The sequence below is a fragment of the Callithrix jacchus genome, chromosome 8 (genome assembly GCF_049354715.1).
Source record: "Callithrix jacchus isolate 240 chromosome 8, calJac240_pri, whole genome shotgun sequence".
In the NCBI taxonomy this organism is placed as follows: domain Eukaryota; kingdom Metazoa; phylum Chordata; class Mammalia; order Primates; family Cebidae; genus Callithrix; species Callithrix jacchus.
The window spans coordinates 104,495,767-104,511,087 of record NC_133509.1 but is presented as its reverse complement, the minus strand read 5'-3'; the positions used below and the strand labels follow the sequence as shown (position 1 = coordinate 104,511,087).

At 49.0% G+C, this 15,321-nt stretch overlaps 1 protein-coding gene across 2 annotated transcripts in view; it reads right to left on the bottom strand.

Annotated features, from left to right (window-relative positions):
* Positions 1-404: 404 nt before the first annotated feature.
* Positions 405-15,321, bottom strand: part of PLEKHD1 (pleckstrin homology and coiled-coil domain containing D1) — a 40,925-nt gene continuing 26,008 nt past the window's right edge. For both annotated transcript variants that reach the window (XM_035260827.3, XM_035260826.3), the window contains 7 exons: positions 10,102-10,196; positions 7,983-8,076; positions 6,102-6,280; positions 5,405-5,537; positions 4,892-5,036; positions 4,293-4,442; positions 405-3,975 (listed from right to left, as the gene is read on the bottom strand). In XM_035260827.3, coding sequence (XP_035116718.3) covers positions 3,806-3,975; positions 4,293-4,442; positions 4,892-5,036; positions 5,405-5,537; positions 6,102-6,280; positions 7,983-8,076; positions 10,102-10,196 — 966 coding nt within the window. In that variant the 3' untranslated portion in view covers positions 405-3,805. The remainder of the gene's footprint in view (positions 3,976-4,292; positions 4,443-4,891; positions 5,037-5,404; positions 5,538-6,101; positions 6,281-7,982; positions 8,077-10,101; positions 10,197-15,321) is intronic.

Genomic DNA, 15,321 nt, shown 5'->3' with positions numbered 1-15,321 from the left:
TGCACCCCCGAGCCTGGGCAACACAGTGAGACTCTGTCTCTTAAAAACAAACAAACAAAAAGCAAACAAACAAAAATCTCACCAAACGAAAAAACCTGTGCATCCTTTGTCTCCCTGAAGCTATTCCCACTGGCACAGCCAGTTCTGTCCCTTTAATCTGTGCTAAAATCAGAACAGTATCTCGCAGATAGTCTGTTACACAGGGGCAGCCAGGACCTCAGGGCTGAAACACAGATTTTTCAATTAATTATTAGGAGGTGCACGGTGGGGAGCACTTCCTCAAAGGTAGAGAAGCATGTGCAGGAGTGTGTTGGAGACAGAGGGCAAACAGACTCATAATTCTACATGTGGCCTGCAGGGAGCAACCTCTCTCTAGCAATGACCACACCACATACTTAAAGAGATATTGCAGGAAATGCATTTAATTGGCCAAGGAATAACAGTTTTGTTCTTAAAAATTAAAAAAATTATATCAATATAGTTCCATTAAGCAATTTCCATCCCTACATACTTTCATATAGAGATGTTGCTATTTTTCTATTTACAGAGCTAGATACATAGTAAGCTTTTAACAAATAAACACATGGATTGTTCAGTTGGCTGAAGATAACTCAGACTTGCCTGAGGCATGGAAAATACAGGTTGAGAATAGGAGGAAGTACCAACTGGTAAATGTGCATGGAAAAGCACTGATAGAGTTTGAATGTTTGTTCCCTCCCAAACTCACACTGAAATTTAGTTACCATCCCAGTAGTTTGCAGGATTAAAAAAAGAAATTTGATTGCCATTGTAACAATATTAAGAGGTGGGACCTTTTTTCTTTCTTTCTTTTTTAAGATGGAGTTTCACTCATGTTGCCCAGGCTGGAGTGCAATGGCGCAATCTCAGCCACTGCAACTTCCCCCTCCCAGGTTCAAGTGATTCTCCTGTCTCAGCTTCCCGAGAAGCTGGGATTACAGACACCCATCACTCCCAGATAATTTTTGTATTTTTAGTAGAGATGGGATTTCACCATGTTGGCCAGGCTGGTCTCAAACTCCTGACCTCAGGTGATCCAAAAGAGGTGGGATTTTTAAGAGTTGATTAAGCCATGAAGACTCTACCCTTATGAATGGATTAATGTCATTATCAAGGGGGTGGGTTTGTTATACAAGAATAAGTTTGGCTTCTCTTGCTCTCTCACTGTCTCTTTGTCTTTCAACTGTGGGATGATGCAACAAGAAGGTCCTTGCCAGATGCCAGCACCTTGATATTGGACTTCTTAGCCACCATATCTGTGAGCCAATACATTTCTGTTTCTTAGAAATTACCCAGTCTCAGGTATTCTGTTATAGCAGCACAAAGCAAATGAAGATTAGCACTTTCCTTTCTGGTTAATAGCTTGCCCAAGAAAAACAAATGCATTTGAAAATTTACAAAAGATCTCTCTAAAAGCAAGCCACGATTAATTCTTTAAAAACAAAGGAAACAGTCATCTTGGTTTTATAAATATTCCCCTTCAATTCAAAGTTCATCTTTCATATGTATTAGAGAAACAAGTTCCAGGTTTATGCAGGTTTATACATGTTTAAAGTTTTACATTTAGACTCAGCCCTGTCAAATGCATTTATTCCAAACTGACTCAGCCCTCTCCCCAGCTAGATGCTGCAGACTGGATGAAGCCATCAAAGTCCACCCGTCACTGAAAGGGGCCACTAAGATTAGTTTTGGCAGGCAGCACTGAGCAAAGAGCAGGGCAGCCCAGCCTGAGCTTGGCCAGCCTAGCAGAAGATGTGCATGTGTGCTTAGAGGCAGTGATACTTCTCTTTCCACAGAATAGGCTATGGGCTCCCAGGGACTTGCACCTTCGGCTGGTACTTGCCTAGAAGCTATCTGTCTATCTCTCAGAACGTCTCTGTTTTCCAAGCAGCAAAGAATGAGCACCTTTAATGCCAGCAGTATCCAAGAGCACCCTGATCCCAGAAGGACCCCTTTTCTGGACAGGCCAATAGCCTCAGGTAGTTTGGAGGGTGGGCCTGCAGGGAGAGGTGCTGGGCAGTCTGTCTGTCCACAAGTGAGGTACAGACACACCCTGAGCCCCCTGCAGGGTAGTGGTCTTCCACAGAAGCTACAGATTGATGTTTGTGACTACTGGCCTCATCACAGGCCCAATCTCCCCATCTACCAAGGTTCATGGTCACGCTGCTTCACAGGCTGAAGCCTCTGCAGGGAGAGGAGGCAGCAAGGTGACTGAAGCAGGAACAGTTGGGAAGGAGCCATCTGTGATCTCTTGACCAGCAGGAACACTGGCTCCTTACCCAACCAGGAGTACATAATGCAGGAACCAGAGTGACTTTCCTTCACTCCTGAGCTTGTTTTGCTTGTGTTTGTTTGAGACAGGGTCTTGTTCTGTCACCCTGGCTGGAGTGCAGTGACATGATCTCAGCTCACTACAGCCTCAACCTCCCAGGCTCAAGCAATCCTCTCGGTTAAGCCTCTCAAGTAGCTGGGACTACAAGTGTGCACCACCATGCCCAGCTATTTATTTTATCTTTTTGTAGAGACAGGGTTTCACTGTATTGGCCAGGCTGGTCTCGAACTCCTGACTTCAAGTGGTCTTCCCGCCTTGGCCTCTCAAAGTGCTGGGATTACAGGCATGAGCCACTGTGTCTGGCCCACTCCTAAGCTTCTTACATGTCCTCTGGGAGAGCCCCCAGCATCACTGCTGGCCCCAACTCTCAGCCAGGGCCCTAGGTGCACATGCAGGAGGGACATGGTGCCATCACTCTGCCCACACAGGGTGCCGAGGCTGTGTGAGTGAGTAAGCGCACCAGAGGAGGAAGGGATTCAGCAGGTGGTCCCCCAGCCAGGGCCGGAGCTCAGGAAAGGCAGTACTGTGGCAGGTGTGCGGCATGTCAGGAGCCCAGAAGCTGCTGTCCTATGCCCCTTTCCTCCCGACACCTTGATGTGGTGTAAATGAGGGGCCTCAGCCGAGGGACATTTCACTGAGTGTCAAAAGCAAAGAGAGCGTTGGGAAATCCTGGGGAAAAGGGAATGTCAAGGTGAGGAGATGAGGCCTTTCTACATGAGGACCAGGGGCAGGGCTGCAGAGTCCCAGAGAGGTCCATGGGCACCACCATGCCCAGCTATTTATATACATGCAGGTTTATACATGCTTAAAGTTTTACATTTAGACTCAGCCCTGTCAAATGCATTTATTCCAAACTGACTCAGCCCTCTCCCCAGCTAGATGTTGCAGAGACTAGATGAAGCCATCAAAGTCCACCCGTCACTGATAGGGGCCACTAAGATTAGTTTTGGCAGGCAGCACTGAGCAAAGAGCAGGGCAGCCCGGCCTGAGCTTGGCCAGCCTAGCAGAAGATGTGCATGTGTGCTTAGAGGCAGTGATACTTCTCTTTCCACAGAATAGGCTATGGGCTATGGGAAGATGTGGTCAGCCATCTTCCTCAGTGGGGCAGGCCCTGCCCGACCGCACAGTGGTAGACAGCCTCTCCCTGCCCCTCTCCCCATCCAACACAAATCTCCACATACAACCAGACCCTGTCCTCACCTCACCATGACAACCAGCACCCGCTCAGGCCTGCATGGCCCTGGTGTAGACCCAAAAGTGGGGTGTGGGGTGAGGGTGAGGAAGGCAGTGTCCCTGTCCTTTGAGGGCAAGGCTGGCCCCAGATGGAGCTCTGCCCCAGAGGAGAGGCAGGCTCCAAACCAGAGAGTCCAGGAGCTGGTAGAGTGAGGCCTCCCTCTGCCACCCCTTCTCCCCGACCCATCCAGGAAAGACTGGGAGGCAGGGGAGGAGCGCCCATCACTTTCCGCTCCGGGAGAGTGCTGAGGGGGCTCCAGGCTGGGTGGCCATGATGTGGTAGATGGATTCCCGGAAGCGCTGGTCCCTGCTGAGCCGCTTGGCCACCTCCTTTAGCTCCTCCATGTTGTTGGCATCCAGCTGGGAGGTCATGAAGGACTGGGATGGCTTCACTGGGGAAACAGGAGCCCAATAGCCCCATGAAGAGTGCTCCCTCCTCAAAGGCCTGGCCCTGTCCCCAGCCTCATGCCACCCCTCACTCCCTTATGTGTGTGCTGAGCTTCTTCCAGCCCCTTCCCACCCATGGGCTTCCATATCCTTCGAGAAACCCAGGGCCCTGAGAATTCACCCATTTGTTCAAGGACAGTGGGGTTCAAGGTTCAAGGCCACATTGTCCCGCCTCAGAGCTGGGCCAACCCTTCTCGTTCCTCATGTTGCCCTCTTCCTGCCTTTTCACCACGACCCAGGACATGCAGACAGACACACTCACTATCATTCCAGGAGGTGCTGGACCGGCGCCGGTGGAAGCGGCAGCTCTTGATGCGGCGAGTGGCTGCTTTATGGATGTACACAGAGTTCTTCATGATTACAGGCATCTTGGCCTCCAGCTCGGCATTCCGGATGCACTCCTCAAAGAACCCTGTGGAGGCAGGGCCAGGAAGGGTGAGGTTTGACTGCATCCTTACCCCCAGCTGGTTCCTCCCCTCCCAAGGATTCTGGTGAAGTTGAGTGGGAAATATGGTGATCCCGTCCCTTGAGATTCCTGAGCCACCAACTGAAGGGGGCTTTCTTTGCCTTTCAAACCACAGTCTGCAGCCATCTCAGGGCAGGTCTGCTGAGAACAGGACTCTGAGCTTTTGACAAATGGAAGAAGCTCCCAGCTTTCTTCCCACCCCAGATCCAACAGCCACAAGAAAGCAGTGGCACATAGATACCTGCAGGGAGGGAACTGGAGAAGAAAGCCTTCAACATTCGTGGAGCGCCTCATGCATAGCAAGTTCTGTGTGGGGTTCCTGTTTCTACAGGGCTGGGACCCCATCTGGGGCTGAGTGCCAAGGTTGGGGGCTGGGACCTAGAGGCAGGGCTTACTTTTCAGATGGCTCACATCTGCCCGCATCCTCTCCTCCTTCTCCTTATTCCGCACCTTGGAGTTCAGCCCCTGTTCCAGGCTTCGCAAGGCCCCCTCTGCCTCCCGGAGACGCCTCTCCAGGTCCATTCGGACCTTCACCTCAGCCTGAGGGTGACAAGAGGGAAACAAGAAGGAAGTCGGGTCCCGGAAGCAGCTGCCATCTTCCCCAGAAGCCTTCCCTGGTCACCCCTGGCTCAATGGGCTTGGATAGGAGTTATCACATCCTGCCTCCAAGCCTTACCCTTTGAACCAGGTGGCCTGGACTTGGCCCCTGCACCCAGCAGGTATCTGTCAATGATGCAGCAGACTCGCTGCTTCCCCTCGTGGTGGCTCCTACCCCCATGCCTGGCCGTCTGGTCAGACTGACAGAGATAATTCATCTAGCTACCCGGTAAAGTGCAGGGGTGCAAGGGGTGTCTCCAAGGGAGGGAAAAGGACCTGGTACCAGCTGCTCTCAGCCCGCCAGTTCACACCTTGAGCTCCTGCTCAGCCTGCTGCTTCTCTGCCGTCAGCTCCTGCAGCGAGTTCTGCAATGCCTGGGACTGGCTGGAGTAGAATTCACGCTCCTCCTCCAGGGCCCGTGAACGCTCCTCGTTCTCCTTTATCCTTCAGGGACAGAAGAGGCACCTATTCAATGCGCACTCACCAGATGGGATTGCCAATGTGTGGCCAGCTCCTCTTAGAGACCTGGGCTGGAGAAACCTTGAATCCCAGAGCTTCACAAGCCCCTGAACTTTGTGGGTCCAGGCACCCAGGGGATGGTGTGGTCAGTGATGGGAACCCTAGGCTTAGAGTCAGAAGACTGGAGTCCTAGGTCCAGAGCTTGCTAGTTTTGTGACCTCAGAAAAGTCATATAACCTCTCTGAGGCTCCATTTCCTCATTTGTAAAAGGGGGCTGAAAAACTTGCCCAAGCTGCCACAAAGCATGGTGACAAGGACCTAATGACTGCATGGTTCACACTATTGGACGAGATCATTATCAAGCCAGCTTTGGGTAGTGAAAGTTCTCTCCCCACTTTCCTGGTGGGGAAACTAAGTCCTAGGCAAAATGAAGTGAGTGACTCCTACTTGGTCAGTGCCAAGGAGAACCCAAGAGTCTGGGTGTCCAGTTCAAGAAAGGTTACTAGATCCCGAAGCCCATCATGAACTCAGGGGTCCAGGCTCCCTCACCGCTTCTCTGCCAGGAGCTTCTCCTCTAAGAGCTGCTGCATCTTCTCCTCGATCTGCCGGAGGTTGCTTTGGAGACCCCCGCTGGGAGGGGGCTGCTCATTTTGATTGGCCAGTGTCTGCAGGTGGTTCTCGTTCTCCTCCAGCATTTCCAGGGTTTTCTTCTTCTCTATGGAGAGTTCCTGGCATGGAGGGAGAGAAGGAAAAGAAAAGCCCAATTTAGGTTCTCCAATATGGCTGCCCTCACCTGCCTTTCCATTCCAGGGAGTGACCCACTCCTCTCTCAGTCCTCTGTGGTAGCCGAAATGTCTTAATGCTTCTCCAGAGCTAAAAGGCCCGGATGTCTCTCACAAGAGGGCAAGGTTACTCCTCCATCAAGGGAGTCATAAAGGAGCCCAAAGTGCCTTCCACTGGAGATGGCACCTACTAGAATGGGCTGCATGACCTTCCGGGGTCCTTGTTCCTCCAGGGCAGAGTGAGGAGATGTGTTGCGCTTATGTAAAAAACAGCCAACAGGAACCAGCCCAAGAACAGATTTAGATGCTCCCCCCACAGATCGAGGCTGCAGTGAGCTCTGATTGTACCACTGCATTCTAGCCTGGGCAACACAGCTAGAACCTATCTAAAAAAAAAAAAAAAAAAAAAAAAAAAAAAAAAAAAGTCTCTTGGTTAACAGACTGGGATCTTGTACTAAACTGCATTATACAGAAGCAGAGTGGAAAATATCCACAAGAACCACCTCCCATGATATGAAATGGGAAAGATAAATGAATAAAGGCCCCATAAGCTCCAAGGCTCCCGTCAGTCAAGGGAGACAAGAAACCTTTGCAGCCTTGATGGTAATTCATGGATACAGCACAGATATAGGCCACACACCATATGTGCCAGGCCCACTTCAGGGGATGGGCTTGGAGAGATCATGAAGACACAGTCTAGTGAAATTCAGTTTGGAAAACGTGCCTAGCATGTCAAGTCCCATAAAATATGTACAAAGTGCTGTGGGAGCCAAGAGCTCAGAGAAGTTCGACTTAGGAGATATGTGAGCTGAGTCTTAGAAAGGTGAATAGAAGTTTTCCAAGCAGAGAAGAGGTGGAAAGGATACACTGTGCAGAAGGAACAGTGTGAGCAAAGGTGTGGAGCATGAAAGAGCTTGCTTCCTTGGGGTACCTGAGCTCCGTGGTTTGGAGCAGGGATTGGGAGTCTTTGTGCAGGGCATGGAGGGGCAACAGAGGAAAGAGTGAGGCAGAGGTTGCTATGGAGACCCCTGCTGATTGGCCAGTGTCTGCAGGTGGTTCTCGTTCTCCTCCAACATTTCCAGGGTTTCTTCTTCTTCTCTATGGAGAGTTCCTTCCCCCAGAGGGAAGGGGAGGCTGGGGCTAGAGTTTGCAGTTGCTTGCCATGCTAAAGAGTTTGTACTTTGTCCTTGAGGCATGTCACCTCCCCTCCCCATCCCAGTTTCTGTGGTATCAGGTGATGGTGACCTGGCAGTTGATTTCCCTTTATGTTCAATGTCACCCAGGAGCAGCTAAGTGAACAAACCATGAGAAGTAAGTGGTGGGCAGCTCCACTGCTCGCCTTAACCAATCCTCCACCTGGTATAAAAATATAAGCACCAGAGGTAGATTTCCTGAGGCCATGGTAATACCAAGGACAAGCCTGAATTTGTCCTTCTGGGTCTCGGAACAACCACTTCTTGCTTCGGGCCTCATGCACGGGCTGGAGTTTCTGATGATCCATAGAGAAGAGACCCTTTAGATCATCACCCCTCCATGCCCATTTCTTTTCAGATCACCCCCTGGGGAAACATTGCTGGAAAAAACAGTGTCATGTTGTCCAGCCAATCAGCCTGCCACCTGGTCAACTAACCCACCAGTGCCCCCTCACCTCCAGCGTCTGCTGCAAGGACTCCGTAAGGTGCCTCAGTTCCTTTTTCTCTTGTTCTACACCCTTAAGGCATCTTGCAGTCAGTTCCAGCTCCCTGTGGAGACAGAGGGCTGGGTATGGCAGTGCCCACTCTCCCCACTCCCCACCAATCACCTCTGCACATGGAAATGCTTTTCCCTCACTTCCTGATGTGGCTCAGAAAGGCTCTTGAATGGCCAGCCCCTCTGCACAGCTGAGCCCTGACAGCAGCCGTAGGGGCCTGGAGCTGAAAGGAAGTCCAGCCACATGGGGTTAGGGTCACTTGTTGCAGGTACACATGCATCTGTCACCTGGAATAAACCTAGGGTACCCCACAGGCAAAGGGAAACACTGGAGAAACGACGGGGCCCCAGCCTCACCCCGTCTTCTCTGGACAGCACTTGCTAGAACCCATGTCATTCTGACATAGAACATGGCTAAGGCCCGTTTCTAGGGTAACAAGCTCCTTGCTGCCTTCTTCACAAGCTTCAGTCACCTAAGGCTTTTACATCAGTTGCCCCTTATCCTACTTGGAACATCTTTCCCTTCTCCTGTCCAATTTTTCAAATCCTACTCACCTTTCAAGGCCCAGACCAATCAGCCCTGTATTCAAGCCCACAGGATCATGCATATCTCAATTCCCATAACAGGAAATCTGCACCATGTCTTCTGGCCCCTGATGATGTATCATTGCACTAATGTCTCCTGGGTGCAAGTCTGGTTTCCCCAACCAGATCATTCTGTTCCTTCCAGTACCTGGCAACGTTCTGGAAGCTGAGTAGGTGTTTGGCTATTTACTTAGTAAGATCCTCTGGGTTTTTTCCTCCTCAAAATATGAATTTAATGGACACCATTGTATAAGTTGTTAGAAGAAAACTGTTTCTGGGCTATTACTGATGATGTGTGGTGATGATAACCATCATGAGGATGATGATGATGACCACCACCATCACCCCCACTGCCCACAGCAGTGGTCTCTACATTCCTGAGGGCTGCCTCAGAATCACTTTGGGTGTGTTTGAAAGAAAAATCTATCTATCTATCTATCTATCTATCTATCTATCTATCTATCTATCTATATAGATTTCTGGCCTGGTGCGGTAGCTCACACCTGTAATCCCAATACTTTGGGAGGCTGAGGTGGGAGAATCATTGAGATCAGGTGTTCCAGACCAGCCTGATCAACATGGCAAAACCCTGTCTCTAATAAAATTATAAAAATTAGCTGAGGGGTAATTAGATGGGGGCACACATCTGTAATCTCACCTACTTGGGAGGCTGAGGAACAAGAATTGCTTGAACCCAGGAGGCAGGGCTGCAGTGAACCAAGTCACGCCACTGCACTCAAGCCTGGGAGACAGAGTAAGACTCGGTCTTAAAAACAAAACTATATGTGTATATATATATATATACATACATACGTATATATATATATATATCTCTCTCTCCAAAATTCATAACTGAGTCCACTGAAAACACACACATATATAGATTTTTTAAAAACCATATGTATGTGTATATAAATACACACACACACACATACATATATATATATATATATATATATATATATAGAGAGAGAGAGAGAGAGAGAGAGACAGATTTCTAGGCTCTACCTTTAAGAGATTATAATTCAGTAGAAGATGATTATAACGTACAACTAAGTTTACAAACAATACATGGTACTAAAGATCCCAAATGACATCATTCCCAAAAATGTGAAAGGACTATGCAGGAAAGACAGCGAATGTTGGGGGCCTTGGCCAACAGCACCTCTAGGCTAGCGTGTCCTGTCTGACCCTGGGTGAGAGAGGCTTTCATGAAGGCAGGAGACCTTATGGCTTGGAGGGATGCTCCAATGCCTTATGCTCTAGTGGGTAGAAATAACCTCATTTGTCTGGGGCAGGGGAGTCTACAGATTCTTCTGGGAATACCCAATCCTGGAGCCTTGGGAGGATAGACTCAAACCAGGATAGACCCTAGCCTGGAGCCTTGGGAAGACAGCGTCTCTGAGGTGGAGGCCTCCTCAGGTCTGATGGGGAAGGTGGGCTCTGCATGCCCTAACTTGGCAGCACCCCCAGCTCCCGGGAACTACCACCACCTCTTGATTTGCTCCTGCTCCATTCTCAGCTCCTGCACCACTTCCTCGAACTGCTGCTTCTCGGCCTCCAGCACCTGGTTGAGGCGCTCAAGCTCCTGAGGAGACCAGAGAGGAAGAGAAGAGTCACAGGCAGCAAAGTACCCCTGAGATCAGGATCCCCCACTCTAAACCAAGGGACCCTCTGGGATTTAGCACAGCCTGGGCATGTGCTGCACCAGACCTGGAATTAAGTTCTGAGGACGGCTGGCCCCACTCAATGACACATAGTCTCGACAAACCCAAATCCATGATGAACTGAGCCTACTGAAAACACATTTTGCATGCTGAAGGCTGGGTTTAGGAACACTCCCAACATTATTCCCTGTGGTTGGAGGTAAGTATAATTCAGATGTCTACTCTGCAGGGCAGCTCCAGTCACTGCCACCATCAGGCAGGTTGGCCGTCCCTCACACATGGAGGAAAGAGTGGTGAGTTTGTATTTCCATTCAAGACCCCTGGAGTGATGTCTGTTAGAAGTGGCAAGGAAAGGCTATTCCCAACCCAAAAGTCAGAGAATAAGGACTTTTTTTTCTTGAGGTACTTGGGAAGCAATGACTCCAGGTGGCTTCAGCTTCCCTTTGCTCAGGTCCCAAAGTGGAGGAGAACTAGAAAGTGCAGGACAGGCCTCAGGGGACCAGACTCCCCACTTCAGGAATGCCAGGGAGCCCAAGTGTTTTCCCAGCAAGTACATGTCCTCCAGAAGTCCTGTTTCCTAGGGTTCTGTGGCAGGTGGCATTGGGGGGCACATTTCACACAGTTGGGCTTGAAGCATTTTTGTGACAACTGCTTTGTTCCTCCACATTTTACACTGCAGGGGGATATTATTTCCACATTCCCTTCTTTCTCATCTTCCAGCTTTAAATTACCCTCTCATTTTCACCTGGGGGCTTTGTTCCCAAGTTTAGTGGAAACCCCACAAGGGAGGGAGGCCATCTAAATGGAGAAGTTGCCATGCTCTTTGAGGAAATGCCAAGAAGGAATAAAATACGAGGCAGAGGAAGGAGCCTGCGTTCAAACCTTACGACCTCCATCTCTAAACTACTTACCCAAAGAGTTGCTATTGTTTTCCCTTCTAATCATCATCGGCACATCGGCAATTTGGGCATGGATCACTGGTTACAAACTGACCTCAGTTTGCCAAATGTTGTCATCACCAAGGCTGCTCACTGCTTACTGGTTTTATTATTATTATTTTTTTTAAAGATGGAGTCTCTGTCACCCAGGCTGGAGTGCAGTGGCATGATCACAGCTCATTGCAGCCTTGGACTCCCAAGCTCAAGCCATCCTCCTGCCCCAGCCTCCTGAGTAGCTGGGACCACAGGCTCCACCAAGCCCACCTCTCACCATTATTCGGATGCTCCTCCCAGGCACTCTGCATGGCTACCTGCTAAAGGTGAGTAGGTCCATGGGACTAGCTAAGGCCAATGGAATGAGAGTGGAAGTGTGTTACTTCCAGGCAGATGCCTTTAAGAGGCAATGCATGATATGCTACGTTCCCTTCCCCCTGCCATGGCAATCAGTGTCTAGATATGAGATACCATATATAGACATAATATAAATATAATTAAAATTTTATTCTTATAGACCCCAACTCCTCTTTAATGAAATAAAAGTTTGGAGCTTCAGAAAAGTTAGAAACTCCGTATTTTATTCATTCTCAGTAGCTGACACGTGATATTGGATATTGCTAATGATGATAACCCCTTTGTAGCCTCAGATTCGACAAACCTGGCACATTCACTCTCCTCAGTGGGCTCTATCTGCTGGGGCAGAGCTGTTTAGATGCCTTGGGAAATTACAAGCTGTAAGCATATCCGGGCTTACATCTGAAAAATCACAAAGGCACTCAGCATTTTTTTTTTTTTTTTTGAGACAGAGTCTCACTTTGTCACCCAGGCTGGAGTTCAGTGGCATGATCTCTGTCACTGCAACCTCCACCTCCTGGGCTCAAGCAATTCTCCTGCCTCAGCCTCCTGAGTAGCTGGGATTGCAGGTGCACACAACCATGCCTGGCTAATTTTTGTATTTTTAGCAGAGACGGAGTTTCACCATACTGGCCAGGCTAGTCTCATACTTCTGACCTCAGGTGATCCATCCCCCTTGGCTTCCCAAAGTGCTGGGATTATAGGCATGAGCCACCGTGCCCAGACAGGCACCCAGCTCTTACAAGTCTGAGGCCTCTACTGCTTCAGAAATGATCACCTGGGACTGACCTGGAGGCTCCACCCCCTCCCTGGAAAGCCCATATTTCCCACTACTTAACAATACACTGGGATATCTTTTTGTAGTTGAAAATGGGAGGGGTCAATGATTAAAACCCACTCTTTCCCTCCCTAGCATTTAAGTGCCTCGTGATGCCAGCAGATCCCAGCTATGCCTCCGAGAAGCAGAAAGTGAATCTGATTCACCTGAAAATAATATGGCAAGACAAGCATTTGGCTTGGAATGATTGGAATCCCCTTCCTTCCCCAGTGGTCCCAGATATATGCGATCAGATGCTTTTCTACCTGAGTCAGTGCTACATGTGCCTGGGCAGCATTTATTGCTCTGTGAAAGAGTCAGAGAAACAGGCACCCATGAATCAGAACTCCAGGGTCAAATGAACTTTAAAGGCAATTAAAATCTCCATCAGATGCTTCAATCTCCTGCTTGGTTTTCCTGCCAAGAGATGGTCCAAGCTCTGCTTGACTGGCTCTCATGACAGCCCATTTCACCCCTGAACAACCCTGGTAAAAGCCTTTCCTTATCGGCTCAACCGTCTGCTAGATAATTCTATTCATTCATACCACACGTTTGTTGAGTGTCTAATAGGGTTCAAGCATCTGCCAAGCTATGCACTGAGGACGTGAAGATAAGCAAAAACAGTTGTATCTCTGCTCTCAGGGAACTCACAGTCTAGTGCAACTATTGATGAAATCAGGTCCGGGAGATGTGGCTCATGCCTGTAATCCTAGCTTATGGGAGGCCAAGGTGGGTGGATTGCTTGAGCTCAAGAGTTTGAGACCAGCCTGGCTAACATGGCAAAAACCCATCTCTACTAAAAATATAAAAAATTAGCCAGGCGTGGTGGTACCAGCCCATAGTTCCAGCTACTTGAAGGGCTAAGGCAGGAAGATCCCTTGAGTCCAGGACGCAGAGGTTGCAGTGAGCCAAGATCCTGCCACTGCACTCCAGCCTGGGCAACAAAATGATGCCCTATCTCAAATAAATAAAATAAAACCAGGATTTTAGATCAAAGGCAAACATCAGATATTACCAAAATAATCAGACACATTAAAGTAGCATTACAAACCAAGATACACGATATGCAGGACAGGGACATGTTCTATGTAAAGCTACCCTGATGGGTGTGAAGCAGGTATGGAGTGGGGTGGGGTGAGATCAGGTTATTCTTTAGCTGACGGATGAAGGTGAATCAACAGAAGGAAAAAGAAGGAGCCTTCCAGGCAGAAGGAAAGGTATGTACAAAGGCACTGTGGGAACCTGTTGCCCTAAAAGAACCAAGATCGGCCCATATGGCTGGGCCCAGAGTGAAAGTGAACATGATGGGAGGGAGGCTGGATGGGCTGACAGTGGCTATCATTTATTAAGCACTTCCTACGTTGCAAGCAGTTTGTATGCAGTCCTCCCAACACCCCTATCATGGAGTGCTGCCTCATTTCAGAGAGTGCTACCTGTGCCCTCTCTGTCTGCCCTAGATCCAAGGCAATCTAGACCACTCCCCTCCCCTCCCCCTTTATTTGCTATTTATGTGCAAACAACACCTATGTTGATACCTCTAGTCTCTACTCTCGGTTGAGCTCCATCCCCTTATATCCAACTGTTGGCTTCCCATCTCCAGCCAGATATCCAAAGATATCACAAACACATGTCCAAGAACAAACTCATAATCTTCCCCAGCAGAGCTTGTGATCTTCCCAGTGCACCCTGACTCAGGGAATGCACCACCAGTCACTGTGCAGGTGAGAAACTTCGGAGTCATGCTTCACCCTGTCCTTCCTCCTCTATTCTTTCCCCCTCAAGTCCAGTTCGTATTGCCACCCCCTGCAACCCTGCTCTAGAACCTGCCAGGCAACTTCTCTTCATCTCACTGCCCTGCTCTGGTTCACATGGCTGTTCGGTCTTGCCTGGACTAGCGCAGTGGCCTCCCACCTGGGCTGTTTGCACTCTTTTTGGCTCCTCTTCATCCTTTTCTCCATACTGCAGCCAACATTACTACTTAAAATAGAAACCACTGTAATCCCAGCGCTTTGGGAGGCCAAGGCACGTGGGTCGCCTGAGCTCGGGAGTTCAAGACCAGCCTGGGAAACATGGCAAAACCCCATCTCTACAAAAAATACAGAAAATTAGCTGGGCATGGTGGTGTGCACCTGTGGCCCCAGCTACTTGGGAGGCCGAGGCAGGAAGATCACTTGAGCCTGGGAGGTTGAGGCTGCAGTGAGCCAAGATCGTGCCATTGCACTACAGCCTGAGTGACAGAGAGAGACAACCCTCCCCCGCAAAAATGGAAATCAAATCATATTATCCACACTTTTTCCTCACACCCTACTCAAAACCTTCATTGCTTCTTCCTGGTCAGGAAGAGAGGTAAAAAATAGAAGGTTATTTTAAAAAATTACATACAATGAATCAGTATATTGGCATTAAAACTGATGTTTTCAAAGAATGTTGAATGACATGGAAAATGTATAATGTCAATGAAGGTATGATGAAAAGTATAATGAAAAGGCAGCCCATACAACTGAATATCCGGCCGGGCGCGGTGGCTCACGCCTATAATCCCAGCACTTTGGGAGGCTGAGGCGGGTGGATCACAAGGTCAAGAGATCGAGACCATCCTGGTCAACAAGGTGAAACCCCGTCTCTACTAAAAATACAAAAATTAGCTGGGCATGGTGGTGTGCGCCTGTAGTCCCAGCTCCTCAGGAGGCTGAGGCAGGAGAATTGCTTGAACCCAGGAGGTGGAGGTTGCGGTGAGCGGAGATCACGCCATTGCACTCCAGACTGGGTAACAACAGCAAAACTCCATCTCAAAAAAAAAAAAAAAAACTGAATATCCAATATGCTCATAATTATATTTAAAATACACCATATTTAAAAATAATCTATAGGGGAAAAAAGACTAAAGTGAAAAACACCAAAAAGTTTGGTGACAGTTGTCTGTCAATTACAGGATTAAGG